At 42.2% G+C, this 12,667-nt stretch overlaps 1 protein-coding gene across 1 annotated transcript in view; it reads left to right on the plus strand.

Moving 5' to 3' along the window:
• Positions 1 to 12,667, plus strand: part of KPNA3 (karyopherin subunit alpha 3) — a 1,434,883-nt gene that overhangs the window by 1,398,638 nt on the left and 23,578 nt on the right. Inside the window, exon 18 of the mRNA XM_044072030.1 lies at positions 1,058 to 1,152. Within this exon, the coding sequence (XP_043927965.1) occupies positions 1,058 to 1,152 (95 nt within the window). The remainder of the gene's footprint in view (positions 1 to 1,057; positions 1,153 to 12,667) is intronic.

The raw sequence follows: 12,667 nt of genomic DNA on the forward strand, positions 1-12,667 counted from the left end.
ATTTACCTTTTTTCCCGAATCCACAAAAGAAAGGAGAACGAATTCTGCACTCTTTGATGTGTACAGACAACTTAGATTTTCTTTGGACAGGACTAAGCCTCTCAGAAAATCTGAACAGCTGCTAGTTGGTTTTGCTGCAGGAGCAGAGGGGTAGGCCATTTCAAAGCAAACCATTTCCAAATGGATAGCCCATTGCATTCATTTCTGCTATAAGCACCATGGAAAACATACCCCACAGGGGATAAGATCACATTCCACCAGGGCTGCATCTATCTCTGCAGCCTTTCTCAGAGTTGTCCCTACCAGGGACATCCTAGACGCTGCTACCCGGAGCTCTGTACATACCTTCACCAAGCATTACCACATGCCTATTTTTTTTCTAAATCCAGAGCTTGTTTTGCCACTGCAGTCTTGCAGGGCTTAATAGCTGGTCCTAATGCTCTCTAACTTCCTCCTCCCTTAGCTTTGGGAATCAACCCAAATGTGATGGCCGCAACAGTGAAACACTAAGAACATACTACAGTTGTGTACACTTACCATAAATGTAGATGTTCGACTGTATTCACTGTTGCAGTCCTGGTTACCCTCCCTCCAGTCCCTTGACTTCTCTTGACTCTACCTTTCCTTCTTTTTGTGTGTATTTTAAGCTTTCTGGTGTACTTGCTTTTTGTTGGAGTGGTACCATAGCATACAATTGCTTTCCTTTGTGGGGGCACCTGACATCTGAGGCAAGGAAAACTGATGTAATGGCATCTACTGTCTGTTTTATACTCCTGACGACCTAACATCATGGAAGAAGAGACCGCATCCGATGCAGGAATGCAAGACTCTTGTATTCAGGCCGGCTGAGGGCTACCTGCAGGCAGATAACCCAAATGTGATGACTGCAACAGTGAATACACTCGAACATCTGCATTTATGGTAAGTGTACACAACTGTACTTTGCATAGCTCTACATTTTTTGTTGTGTGAAATATGTACAACCCAAAATAATTTACATATGTGTTTTGTTGTACACATTTGGACAACTATGAAGATGATTGATTCTTTTTTTCAGGTTTAGAGAAAATTGAAGCGCTTCAGCAACATGAAAACGAAGACATCTACAAACTAGCTTTTGAAATCATAGACCAGTATTTTTCTGGAGATGAAGTGAGTTTTTATCTTGCGTCTGCTTTGCAGTTTGAGCATATCAGTTTCTATATTGATTTTTATTGCGTAAAACAAAATGTGTTCTTAATTGCTGTGTAAAATCAGTTAATAGCTGACAAAGTTAGATTTTACATTTGCTTCCCTAGGTAATGACTAACTTAGTGTTGTACATAGGTGAACATGCAGGGATGAGCTATGGTTTGTCTTGATGCTGAAACTACACAACTCTGTAGGTGTTACCTGTCTGACCTTGACCATATCCTTGAATACTTCATTTGAGCAAAATTTTGGCAATGTTTTTAGGACCTTGGAACACTTTCTGTGAAATGCATCATTTCCTCATATATTGAATTATTCCATCTCACGTTTGCCACTTACATCCCATCCACCTTCACTTGTACCATTGTCATTGCAATGTACCCATATAACTCTACCCCTTAAGTTTTCCATTGTGCATGTGTCAAGCTGCCACAGAATTTCCACAGATACTAGCCCCCATCCAACTGCTGTTCACCCAGCTTGTTTTATTTTGTTTTCTCTGTATCTACCGAAAGTAGACACTGCTGTGTTGAATGGAAGGGTGATTCTAGCATCTCTTGCGTTTACTACTTTTGCTGCCCTTGCATCTTATTGTCCTTTGTTATTGCCTTTTTGTACTGCATTACATAGCTCAGCACTGGGCTTAAGATAATTTTCTTCACTTATTTTAGGCCACCTCCCTTCATGTAATTTTTTTCCTGGTTTCCATCTCAAGAGTGTGAATGCCTTGCACTTTAATCCCAGATGTTCTTCGTGTTTCACTGTTGCAGTCATTACATTTGGGTAATCTGCTGGTAGGTTGCCCTCAGTCGGCCTGATTAACAAAGTCTTGGGTCCTGCGTCGGTTGCTGTCCCTTCTTCCATGATGTCAGGTTGTCAGGGGTATAAAACATGCAGCCGATGCCATTTTCATTAGTCTTTCTTGCCGCGCGGCCGACTCCTGAGGTTGTCGTTTTCAAGTTTCAGAACCGAAGTCTTCAACCTAAAGCTAAGTACCCCGTTGGGGAAACTTTCTTGCTCCTTACCGATGTCAGTAAAAGTTAATAATTGTATTACTTGTGGGAAGCAGATACCTCATAAGGATTTTCATTTGTACTGTATTCCTTGCCTAGGCCCTGACCACAACGTGCCTTGCTCTTGGTTTTGTGCTAAATTTAACCAATGCACCATTAAGCGTCGGTATATTTTTGCATGAAAATATTTTGGCTCAAGATTTAACTATCCAGAAATGTCGTCTGTTAGCAATCCGACTATCGGAATACATAAACGCAAAGAAAAAGAGACAGACCGTCGATGTCCAAAACCGATGAAGCTTCTCCTAAGCCAGTCGCCGGTTCACCAGTACTCAGTGAGGTGCTTTCGCAGCCCCTGATACCCACTACTTTTGATTTGCAGGGCACTACTGAGACCCATTCAGAGTCAGTTATGCCGCGAGACTGTTAAGTATTGAACCCGCGGATGTCTCTACCTTAGATGGGTCCAGAGCCACTGAGCAGGCACCGGCTTCTGTGGATGTTTTCAGGCTTAAAGATTTGTATATTAAACCAAAGCCATCTTGAAAACCTAGGCCAAAATCAACTTCTGTGTATAAAATACAGATGCTTGGGCCACGTGCACTGGCCCCTATGCCTAAAAAAACAAATGATCAAAATGGCTGAGGATTTAATTACCTTGATCAGGGGTTCCCATCCCCCTCCTGCTAAGAGGCCTAGGCAAGGCACTGACTATGAATCATCAGATCAGGTTTCTATTTCTTCTGATTCCTCTTCTGATCAGGAATTATCTGTTCCATCTTACGAGGGGTCTGATGTAGAAGATTCCATCCTTTCTGCCTCTCCTCCTGAGGATTTTTCTTTTGGAGAAACTTTGCATACCTTAAGGAAACACTTTCACTGGGAGAGTCAGGATTTTTCAGAATCTAAAAAGAGGCTTGGGGATTTCCTTCTTCTCAGCATAGGCCTTTGGCTGTACCTCCTGTTCTAGACATTGTTGATTTCTCAGAATCCAGCATGGCTCCTGATTCCCTGCCTCCAGCTCCTAGTAAGCCAGACAGAGTTCCTGACTCCCACAAATTCCTCTTTAAAATCCCTACTGCTGACCCTGAAACCATTTCTCAGGGTCCCAAGGGCGTTAAGGCTTCTGCTGCTAAAAATCCTACCCCTTCTGATAGAGACTCCAGGGCGCTGGATAGATGGGGTTAGAAGGTTTACACGTCTGCAACCTTGGCAATCAGGGCTTTAAACTGTTATTTCATATGCTTTAAATGTCAGCAGCATGTCATGGGATTACTTAAACAGAAAATGATGTTGATTTCTGACTGTGGAAAATAGAGTTGCAGGATTTATTGGATTCAGCTGAACAGGTTGGCAAGCATACTCTGCAATGTGGTTTTGATTCCTTGGAGGCCTCTGCAGGGCCGCTGTAACTGGATCTGTGATAAGAAAACATGCTTGGCTCAAGGAGCAAAATCTGCCTGATCGTGTTAAAGCAAAATTGTTGGATTCTCCTTTACAACAGGGCAGTCTGTTTGGTAATAAGGCAGAATTTGTTTTGAAAAAATGGTGGATAAAGCTAAATCTATGCAAGCTGTAAAAGATTTCTTGCAAGTGCAGCCACCCAGGTTCAGTAGGTACTGGCCTACTAAGAATTGGTCCTTTCCAGTACCCACCAGAGCCGCTCAGGTCAAACCCAGACACTACAAAGGCTCCAGGTTTCAGTCGCAAGGAACTTACAGAACAAAACAATGGTGTGCCTCCCCCTCCAAATCTGGAAGTAGCAAAGTACTCCGCCTACGGTAAATAGTCTCGATGACTTTCCTCTGCCATTTCCAAGCACTTATCTTTTGGCAGCCCCTTTGGGGGGGAAACTAGCACTTCATGCTCAAAATGGGCATCTAATTGCCCAGGACAAGTGGGTCTTAAATCTGTATCCCTGGGATACAGATTTAATTTCCATACGTTGCCAATTCCAAACGGATAGCCAGATCTGCCACCAGATCAGTGGGCAGCGGCCCAGAAACAATTCGTGCCCCTCAAGGAAATGGGGGCTATTCAACCAGTACCAGAAAAGGAAAAAGGACAAGGTTTTTATTCAAGACTTTTCCTGGTACCCAGAAAAGACAAATCATGGCGTCCAATTCTGGACTTATCCATTCTAAATACCTTCCTAGACATTCCAGAATTCAAAATGCTGACTCTACAACAGTTACTACCTAGGCTAGACAAGGATGCCTGGTTGGTAACTCTAGACTTGAGGCTTACCTGCATATCCCAATCAGGGAATCTTGCAGAAGATACCTCTGCTTCAAAGCAGGCTATTTGCATTACCATTTTTCTGCACTGCCCTTTGGCTTATTTACTGCACCCAGGGTCTTCACAAAGTGCCTGGCACCAGTGATTACATTTTGCAGACAAAGAAACATTCAAATGTATCCTTATCTGGATGATTGTCTAATTCGGGCAGAAAACAAGGACACTCTTCTACAACATCTGGAGTTTGTAAAAAGGCTTCTAACATGCCTAGGGTACACTATAAACGAAAAGAAATCACAACTGGTACCCTCTCAAATAATTACATTCCTGGGTGCAAGCTTGAATACAACTGCCCAAGATGGCTTACCTCACGCCAGACAAACAAATTCAATTGATAACATACTTCAAATAAGTGGCCACAAAAACCCAGCTATCTGCAAGACAAATTCTGCAGGCTTTGGGGGTTCATGGCTTCCTGCATTCTACTAATTCCATATGCAGGACTGCATATGAGGAAACTTCAGTGGTACCTAAAGCTTATGGAGTCAACATTGTCACAGCCTGGAAACGATGATTCCTCTCATTCCTTGCCTGCAACAGGAGTTCCTATGGTGAGTAGAGGCCTGTCACCAAAACAAGGGACTGTCATTCATTATACCCCCTGCCACACAAACCCTGACTACGGATGCATCAGACTATGCTTGGGGGGCCCATCTGGCAGGGCGATGCATTCAGGGCGAATGGAGCCCAAATCCAAATGCACCTACATATCAACTAGAAAGAAATGCTAGCTGTTCAGAATGCTCTGACAGCCTTCAAGGACTTCCTTCATCTAGGACAACTACTGATTAAAGACGGACAACACCACAGTTATGTGGTACATAAACAAGCAGGGGGGTACCCACTTCTACCCTCTCTGCAGACTAGCCATGGCCTTGTGGAACACAGCCTTGACTTACCAAATACATCTATAAGCTCAATTCCTGCCAGGAAAGCAAAGTACTCTGGCAGACGAACTAAGCAGAAATCTTATGGTCCCACGTGAATAGAAACTGGATCCACAAAATTTCATGTTGACATGAAAATGGGGTAGCCCAGACATAGATCTTTTTGCCTCTCCCCAAAACTATCAGACAAATTCTGCACAAGAACTCATCACAAAAAAGCTTGGAAAGTGGATGCTGTATACTTCAGCTGGAAAAACCTATCAGTCTATGCCTTTCCCCCTCTGCCTTTGATCTCCAATGTTTTGCTAAAAGTCAGACAGGAAAAACCAAAAATGATTCTGATTACTCCAGACTAGCCTCGCCAACACTGGTACCCACTTCTACGGAATGTCGCACCTTCCTCTGTGATACTTGCCTCAGGCACCTCATCTATTGTCTCAGCAGAACCATCACATTCTGCACACTCTGCTCCAAACTCTGCATCTTGCAGCATGGCTAATCAACTAATTGCACCAGTCACATCTCTCAGTAAATCTGTGATGGATGTCATTTTGGAGGCTAGAAGGCCTAGTACTAGAAAATCTTATGCTGATAAATAGAAAAGATTCTGTGCCTGGGACCAAGCACAAGGAATAAACACAACAATGCCCCCGTATTCCTCAGATTCTGCAATATTTAACTGAGATGCTTCACAAGGAAAAGGGCCTATCTTTTTCTTCTATAAAAATCCATGCCTCTGCCATCTCGGCTCATTACAACACAGAGCCTCCTCTCTTCTGTCATCCCCTGCTAAAGCAGTACCTCAGAGGGGCCAAAAATTTGAGACCTCCCAGGAGAGCACCAACTCTGGCATGGGGACCTCAATTTTGTGCTGGAAAAACTCACCCTACCTCCTTTTGAACCAGCTGCTACTGCAGACATAAAATTTCTTTCTTCGAAGATGGCCTTTCTTTTAGCAGTAGCTTCAGCTAGAAGGATTTCAGAACTACAGGCTCTCATGTCAGTGGAGCCTTTCATTATCTTTTATCCGGACAGGGTGGCTCTCAGGACCAATCCATCCTTTATGCCTAAGGGTGGTATCCAGTGTGGCTCTTAACCAGACCATTCATCTGCCAACTTTTTTCCCAATTCCGCAGAACAACTAAGAAATGACACTAAGAAGGCCATACTCTCTGATAAACAAAACTGCTACTTACAATATCAACAACCTAATCACAACAACCCACAGAAATTCTGGGCTAGCATTAAGCAGTTACTCCACCCAGGTCAATCCACTACACCAAACCCTCAAAATACAGAGAGGAAAAATCACATCCATACAGCTAATACCTTCAATACCTTCTTTACAGATGCTATCCAGACACTAACTAGTCAACTATCACATAATACCTTCACACTCCTCTAACGCCACCCCACACTTTTCATTTCAAATCTGTCCCAACCACATTTATCCAAACCCTTTTGAATAAACTGAAACTATGTTCCCCTTCTGCAGACCCTACTGCCTTCTGAATATTTACAGCTATTATCCAAGGCTGTTGCCTATCCTATTTCCATACTGATCAACAGAACTATTACTGAAGGTTACATCCCCACCTTATGGAAAGTCTCCCATATTATCCCCCTGCATAAAGGTGGACATTCCACTGAGCTATCAAACTGTCGCCCCATTGCCCTACTTTCGCCTTTAACTAAAATTATGGAAAAATGTATCCATAAACAACTACTCCACCACTTAATCGAAAACAGTCTACTTTCCAACTGTCAACATGGTTTCAGACCTTCACACAGTACTAGCACTGCCCTCCTTTCCTTTACTGACTACATTAACAGGTACCGAAACCTGAACAATCTTTCTTCTGCTCTTTATCGACCTGTCTAAAGCATTTGACATGGTAAACCACCAGATTCTCATTAACATACTTAAATCTCTGTCATTAGACCCACTTTCCATAAAATGGTTCCTATCCTACCTTGACAAACGACAGCAGGCAGTACTTTGGCATAGCTCTTTATCCCACCCATCTACCCATTACCTTAGGTGCACCTCAGGGGTCCATAGTAGGACCTCTTCTTTTCTCTATATTTATTAATGACCTTCATCTAGCTATCCCACAAGCCACTTGCATACAGTATGCTGACAACTCCACACTATTATGCTCAGCTACATCCTCCCATGACCTTCACTCTCTCACCCAAAAAATATTCGACATAATTGAACAATGGTTCACTCAGCGTTGCCTTCTTTTGAACCCAAAGAAAACCAAACTCCTCCTCTTCACTCCTACTCAAAAGTCCTCTCTTCTTCATTTTTCTGATATCTACCAATGGCACTATAATATCTCCAGACTCCACCACCAAACTACTAGGGATCACCATCGACAATAATCTGAACTTCGACATCCACATCAACAATACTATAAAGACCGTCAACAAAAAAATTGGCACACACTATAGGATTAAACACTTCCTTTCCCCTACTGCTAAAACTACTATCGCTCACACTCCTTTGATCTCTATACTCCTTTACGCCTCACCCATTTTTACTAATCTCTCCAAGAATAATCTCAGCAAATTAGAAATGTCCTATAATAACATTGCATGATTTGCTACAGCCAACCCGTTTCGAAGTCACCATTGTATAAACTTAAACCAGCTAGGATGGTTAGAACTACAACACCTGATTAAATATCACCAACTAACCATTGCCCACAACATTCTTTATAAACCTTCCAATACTCCAAGTTTAACTAGCCTCATCACCCCCTATAAAAATCTAAAGTCCTTACACTCATCACACAAACTTCTTGTGTACACCTCTAAACCTAATAACAGGGCTGGGGATTCTCTCTCCTGTAATACTGAAGGTAAATCCTGGAATCTTCTCCCTAATGACCTCACCTCACTCACCTCTTTATCTCTCTTTAAAAACAGACTTAAACTTTACCTCAAATCATACTGGCTATGCCCCCTGTTCCAAACCTGACTAATCCTCTACCTCTACAAACTCAACTTGCCTATCTAGTCCTTACTATCCTCTGTTGCATCTTCTGTCTTACTATACTTATCTAACTTTTTTTTTTTACATTATTTATAATATCTTTACATACATAACTGCTGTGGTGGTGCTGCGGTAGCATTGTCGCCTCACAGTTAGACGTTGCCCGTTCAATTCTCAGAGTTCTGTGTGGCGTCATTCGTGAGTGGACGTTCCTTTGTTGAAGGTTGTGCGTTAGGCCTGGCAAGCCAGCACGTAAAACTCTACTGCCAATCATTAGCGGACTGGAGTTCCGCTGTGGCGACCCCTAACTGGGAAAAGCTGAAAGACACAAACAACATCTTTACATACCTTTGGTTAAGTAAATCCATTGTATCATCACTACACATCCAACTTTCTTTTCTCTGTTCCTGAACTAACCTGTTCTGTTTCCATACACTCAATTTGTACTATGTTTGACTCTTAACCTCACTGTACATCCTGTTAAATCCTCTAGTTTTACTGCACATTACCACTGTCGATGACTTACTATGAGAAATGCTATTTTTTTATTACAGTATCTGATGTTTGTTTATTGTTTGTACTTATACTTTATATTGAATCATGTCTTGGAGCTTTTCTCCCCGGGCCTCTACTGAAAATCGACATATATCCAGTTAGACTAGCCCGGTCAACAAATGTAAAATAAATAAATAAATATGGGGGAGCGGATTCTGCATTCATTGGATGTACACAGACAACTAAGATTCTACTTAAGCAGGACAAAATCTCTAAAAGTCTGAGCAACTACTGTTGGCATTTGCTGCAGGGGCAGAGGGGAAGTCTATTTCAAAGCAGACTATTTCAAAATGTTTAAGCCATTGCATTCGTTTCTACTACATGCACCATGGTAAACCTGTCCCCAAGGGGATCAGATCCCATTCCACCAGGGCTGCATCTACTTCTGCAGCTTTTCTCAGAGGGGTTCCTACCAGAGACATTCTAGAAGCTGCTACTTGGAGCTCAGTTCATACGTTCACCAAACAATTACCATTTACCTCTGTTTTCTAAATCCAGGGCAGGCTTTGCCACTGCTGTACTGCATGGCTTTGTAGCTGCTCCTAATGCTGTATAACTCCATCCTCCCATCCATAGCTTTGGGATTCTACCCAAATGTAATGACTGCAACAGTGAAACACGAAGAACATAGTACAGTTGTGTACACTTACCATAAATGTAGATGTTGAGTGTATACACTGTTGCAGTCCGGGTTACCCACCCGCCAGCCCCCTTTCTTCTCTGTTGTTCTACCTCTTCTTTCCTTCACTATGCTCAAAAGCCTTTTTGGTGTATTTGCTTTTAGTTGGAGGTATTTATTTATTTATTTTTGTGTCCTAAATTAAATGCATACATATATCTATATATATATATATATATATATATATATATATATATATATATATATATATATATATATATATATATATATATTATTTTTGCTCCCCATTTGGGGGGCACCTGACATCTGGGGCAAGAAAAACTGATTAAAATGGCATCAGCTGCATGTTTTATACCCCTGACGACATGACGTCATGGAAGAGGAGACGGCAACCAACGCAGGACCCAAGACTTTGTTATTCAGGCCGACTGAGGGCAACCTGCCAGCAGATTACCCCAAATGTAATGACTGCAACAGTGAATACACTCGAACATCTACATTTATGGTAAGTGTACACAACTGTACTTTTACGAAAGTGTTTGCTGTGGTGTCTAAAACCTTGCAGAACAGAGCCCATATATTCTGCCTCGAAACCTGATTTCTGGCTGCCCCACCCTTGTGTGAGGATTGCTGAAGGTGTATTCCATGGGCTGATAGGACCACAGAAGACTCCCAATTTCCTATTTGAGATGGGGTTGCGAACTCCAGGTGTCTAGCTTTCATGCTGTTGGAGAAGGGTCTAGCAAACTGTAAATTTTTGCAGCCTTGGTGAGACAGCAGCAGAGCATCCAAACTCGTATCTCTCTGCACTTTTCTAAGCTTGACAACCACTGTGATCTTCATGGCCACTGTGAATGTCTGATGTAGGTGGTGTAGAGAACTCTGTGATGTCAATGGGTATCGAATGACCTTAATAATGGATCTTCTCATGTCGAACTCCTCTAGCTGGTTCCTAAAATGGTAGACAGTCCCCAACAGCTACTGCAGATTGAACTAGTTGCAGGTCCTGGTAAGACATTCTTCACATGCAAGATGTAAACGCACTTCAGTTCCTTAAAGCTTCAAGGAAACTTGTTCCCTTTTAAGGGGATTCTAATTTGATGAGTTGTGGCTGTGTGTAGTCAACCTAACCCTAAAAGTTTTGGAGAAAAGGCTGCTTTTGAGGCCTTCTTAAATGTTGCTTGTTTAGGTACAACGTAAAGAACTGCTTATCAAGTGCCCCCCAAAGACACTGGCATACAGTTGAATAAAGGGGAGTATGGTTCTATACATCTTCAGTTCTTTTTTACCACTAAAAATGAAAGGTCTTCCATCCAAGCCTTGGCTATCCTTTATAACAAGGTTTAAAATTAGTAAGTATCCTTATCTTGTTTTTATTTTCTTTGCTTTGATTTGATTCTCCATAGTGTACTTGTACTGGAGTGTTATCTCTTAGCATTTAGCTGTTTTGGTGGTTTTTGGTGGCCTACATTGTCTCTGTATAGTCACCAACAGGTGTGACTCCGGGATGAAAATTCCCCCTGAAAGACCATCAGCTAGATTGTCTCTTCTGTCTAAAAAAATATTTCTAGTTGTGCACATCATAAAACTTTCAGTAAGACCATCTCAGGAGAGTAGCAAATCTGAGGGGTTTTTTGGAGCACAGAGAGCTCCTCATACTGCAGCAGCAGATAATTGCCTCTCCCTGGCTGAGGAAGCTTTCTCTGGTTATGAAGACAAGCGGACAAAATGGGTATTAAACCCAAGAAACTGATTATTTAAAAAAATCACAGATGGTGAACTCACGGTAGTTGAAAAGCCTGTCAGTCCTGTATTAGCCCAGAGGGTGCTAGCTAGCCTGTAGAGGAGAAGCTTTGCCTTCTCTAAGTCAGTAGTAGTTTTTGGCCCTATTTGTGGTAGCCCCTTTGGGCAAAAACAGCATGACTGGTCATTAAAAGACAGGAAAGGCCTGTATTAATATTTTGATTTTACAGCTAAATGCTGGCTCCCATTTATCCACTGTTGGCATGTAATTTTCAGGAGTATCTTACATCAGCTGCTTTTCATGTGCTTTCACCACTGGAAGTAAATGCTGTTTTAGTGGACCATAATGCTCACCAGTCTGATGTACAAATATCTGACACCTATGCCACTAGTGCCTGCCTTTGTTCCTTTTGGAGTCCACAAAATTTACTAAGCAATATGTTGTAGCATGGAAGCAAGCTACGTCTGCTTGTATGCAGCTGTCATGCCCTTCTCTTTGGTTATAGCTTCTTAGATCTTCCCTCATTAGGGAGCTGAGTCTGCAATAGTGTATTGCAGACTGATTCCCTCACCTCTCGGATGCAGTGCTGGCAGTTAATACATAGTTGTTTCTGGGCCTCCTTCAGGAGACCATGAATTTAGTGCAGGTCCATTTCATATGGATGAATGAACTACCAGAGTCCAACAAATATCCAGACTTACTAGGTATGGAGGGTACAAAACCTACTTCCATTTACCCTGTGGTGCTTTTTAAACACTTTTGAGAGTGCTTCCTTAGATTTGATCTCCCATTCTTCTGCCCCAAAGAAACCTATTTCTACAGTGTTCTGATAAAAGAAATTAGAGGACATTTTTAAGAATCCTTAGCTGACCCTGCGCTTGTTTTCTTTGGTGCCTCCAAAGAATCCAAGTTAGAGTATGTCAGCACTCTTATCTAGTAGCAGGGAATCAGAATGCAAAGCAGATTTAGAAAGAATGTGTGTACGCAGCTTGTGAAATTGGATCCTTCACTACCAGATCCTTATCATTCAGTGCCAGGGAATATGTTAAAGTGAACACATGGCATGGCCAAGGAAGACTGCTTGATTCAACTTGTAGGGCCAGAATCTCCAAGTTGGTGCAGACTGCATCCAGTTGACAAACACAAAACGAACTGTAGCCAAGATGCAGTGGATGCTTGAGCCAAAGTGTTTTTGGAGTATAGTGGTCATGCGCATGGTAGAGGCTTCAGGCCCTTTCCAAGTATATTAAAGGAAGCTTCTTAATGTGTCTGCCATTAAGGAACTGATTTGAACCCTCCTTTCAAGATATTTCAGGAAGTTGGAAGAGTGAAACCTGC

The sequence above is a fragment of the Protopterus annectens genome, chromosome 5.part0 (assembly GCF_019279795.1).
Source record: "Protopterus annectens isolate FY-2018-M chromosome 5.part0, PAN1.0, whole genome shotgun sequence".
Classification (NCBI taxonomy): Eukaryota; Metazoa; Chordata; order Ceratodontiformes; family Protopteridae; genus Protopterus; species Protopterus annectens.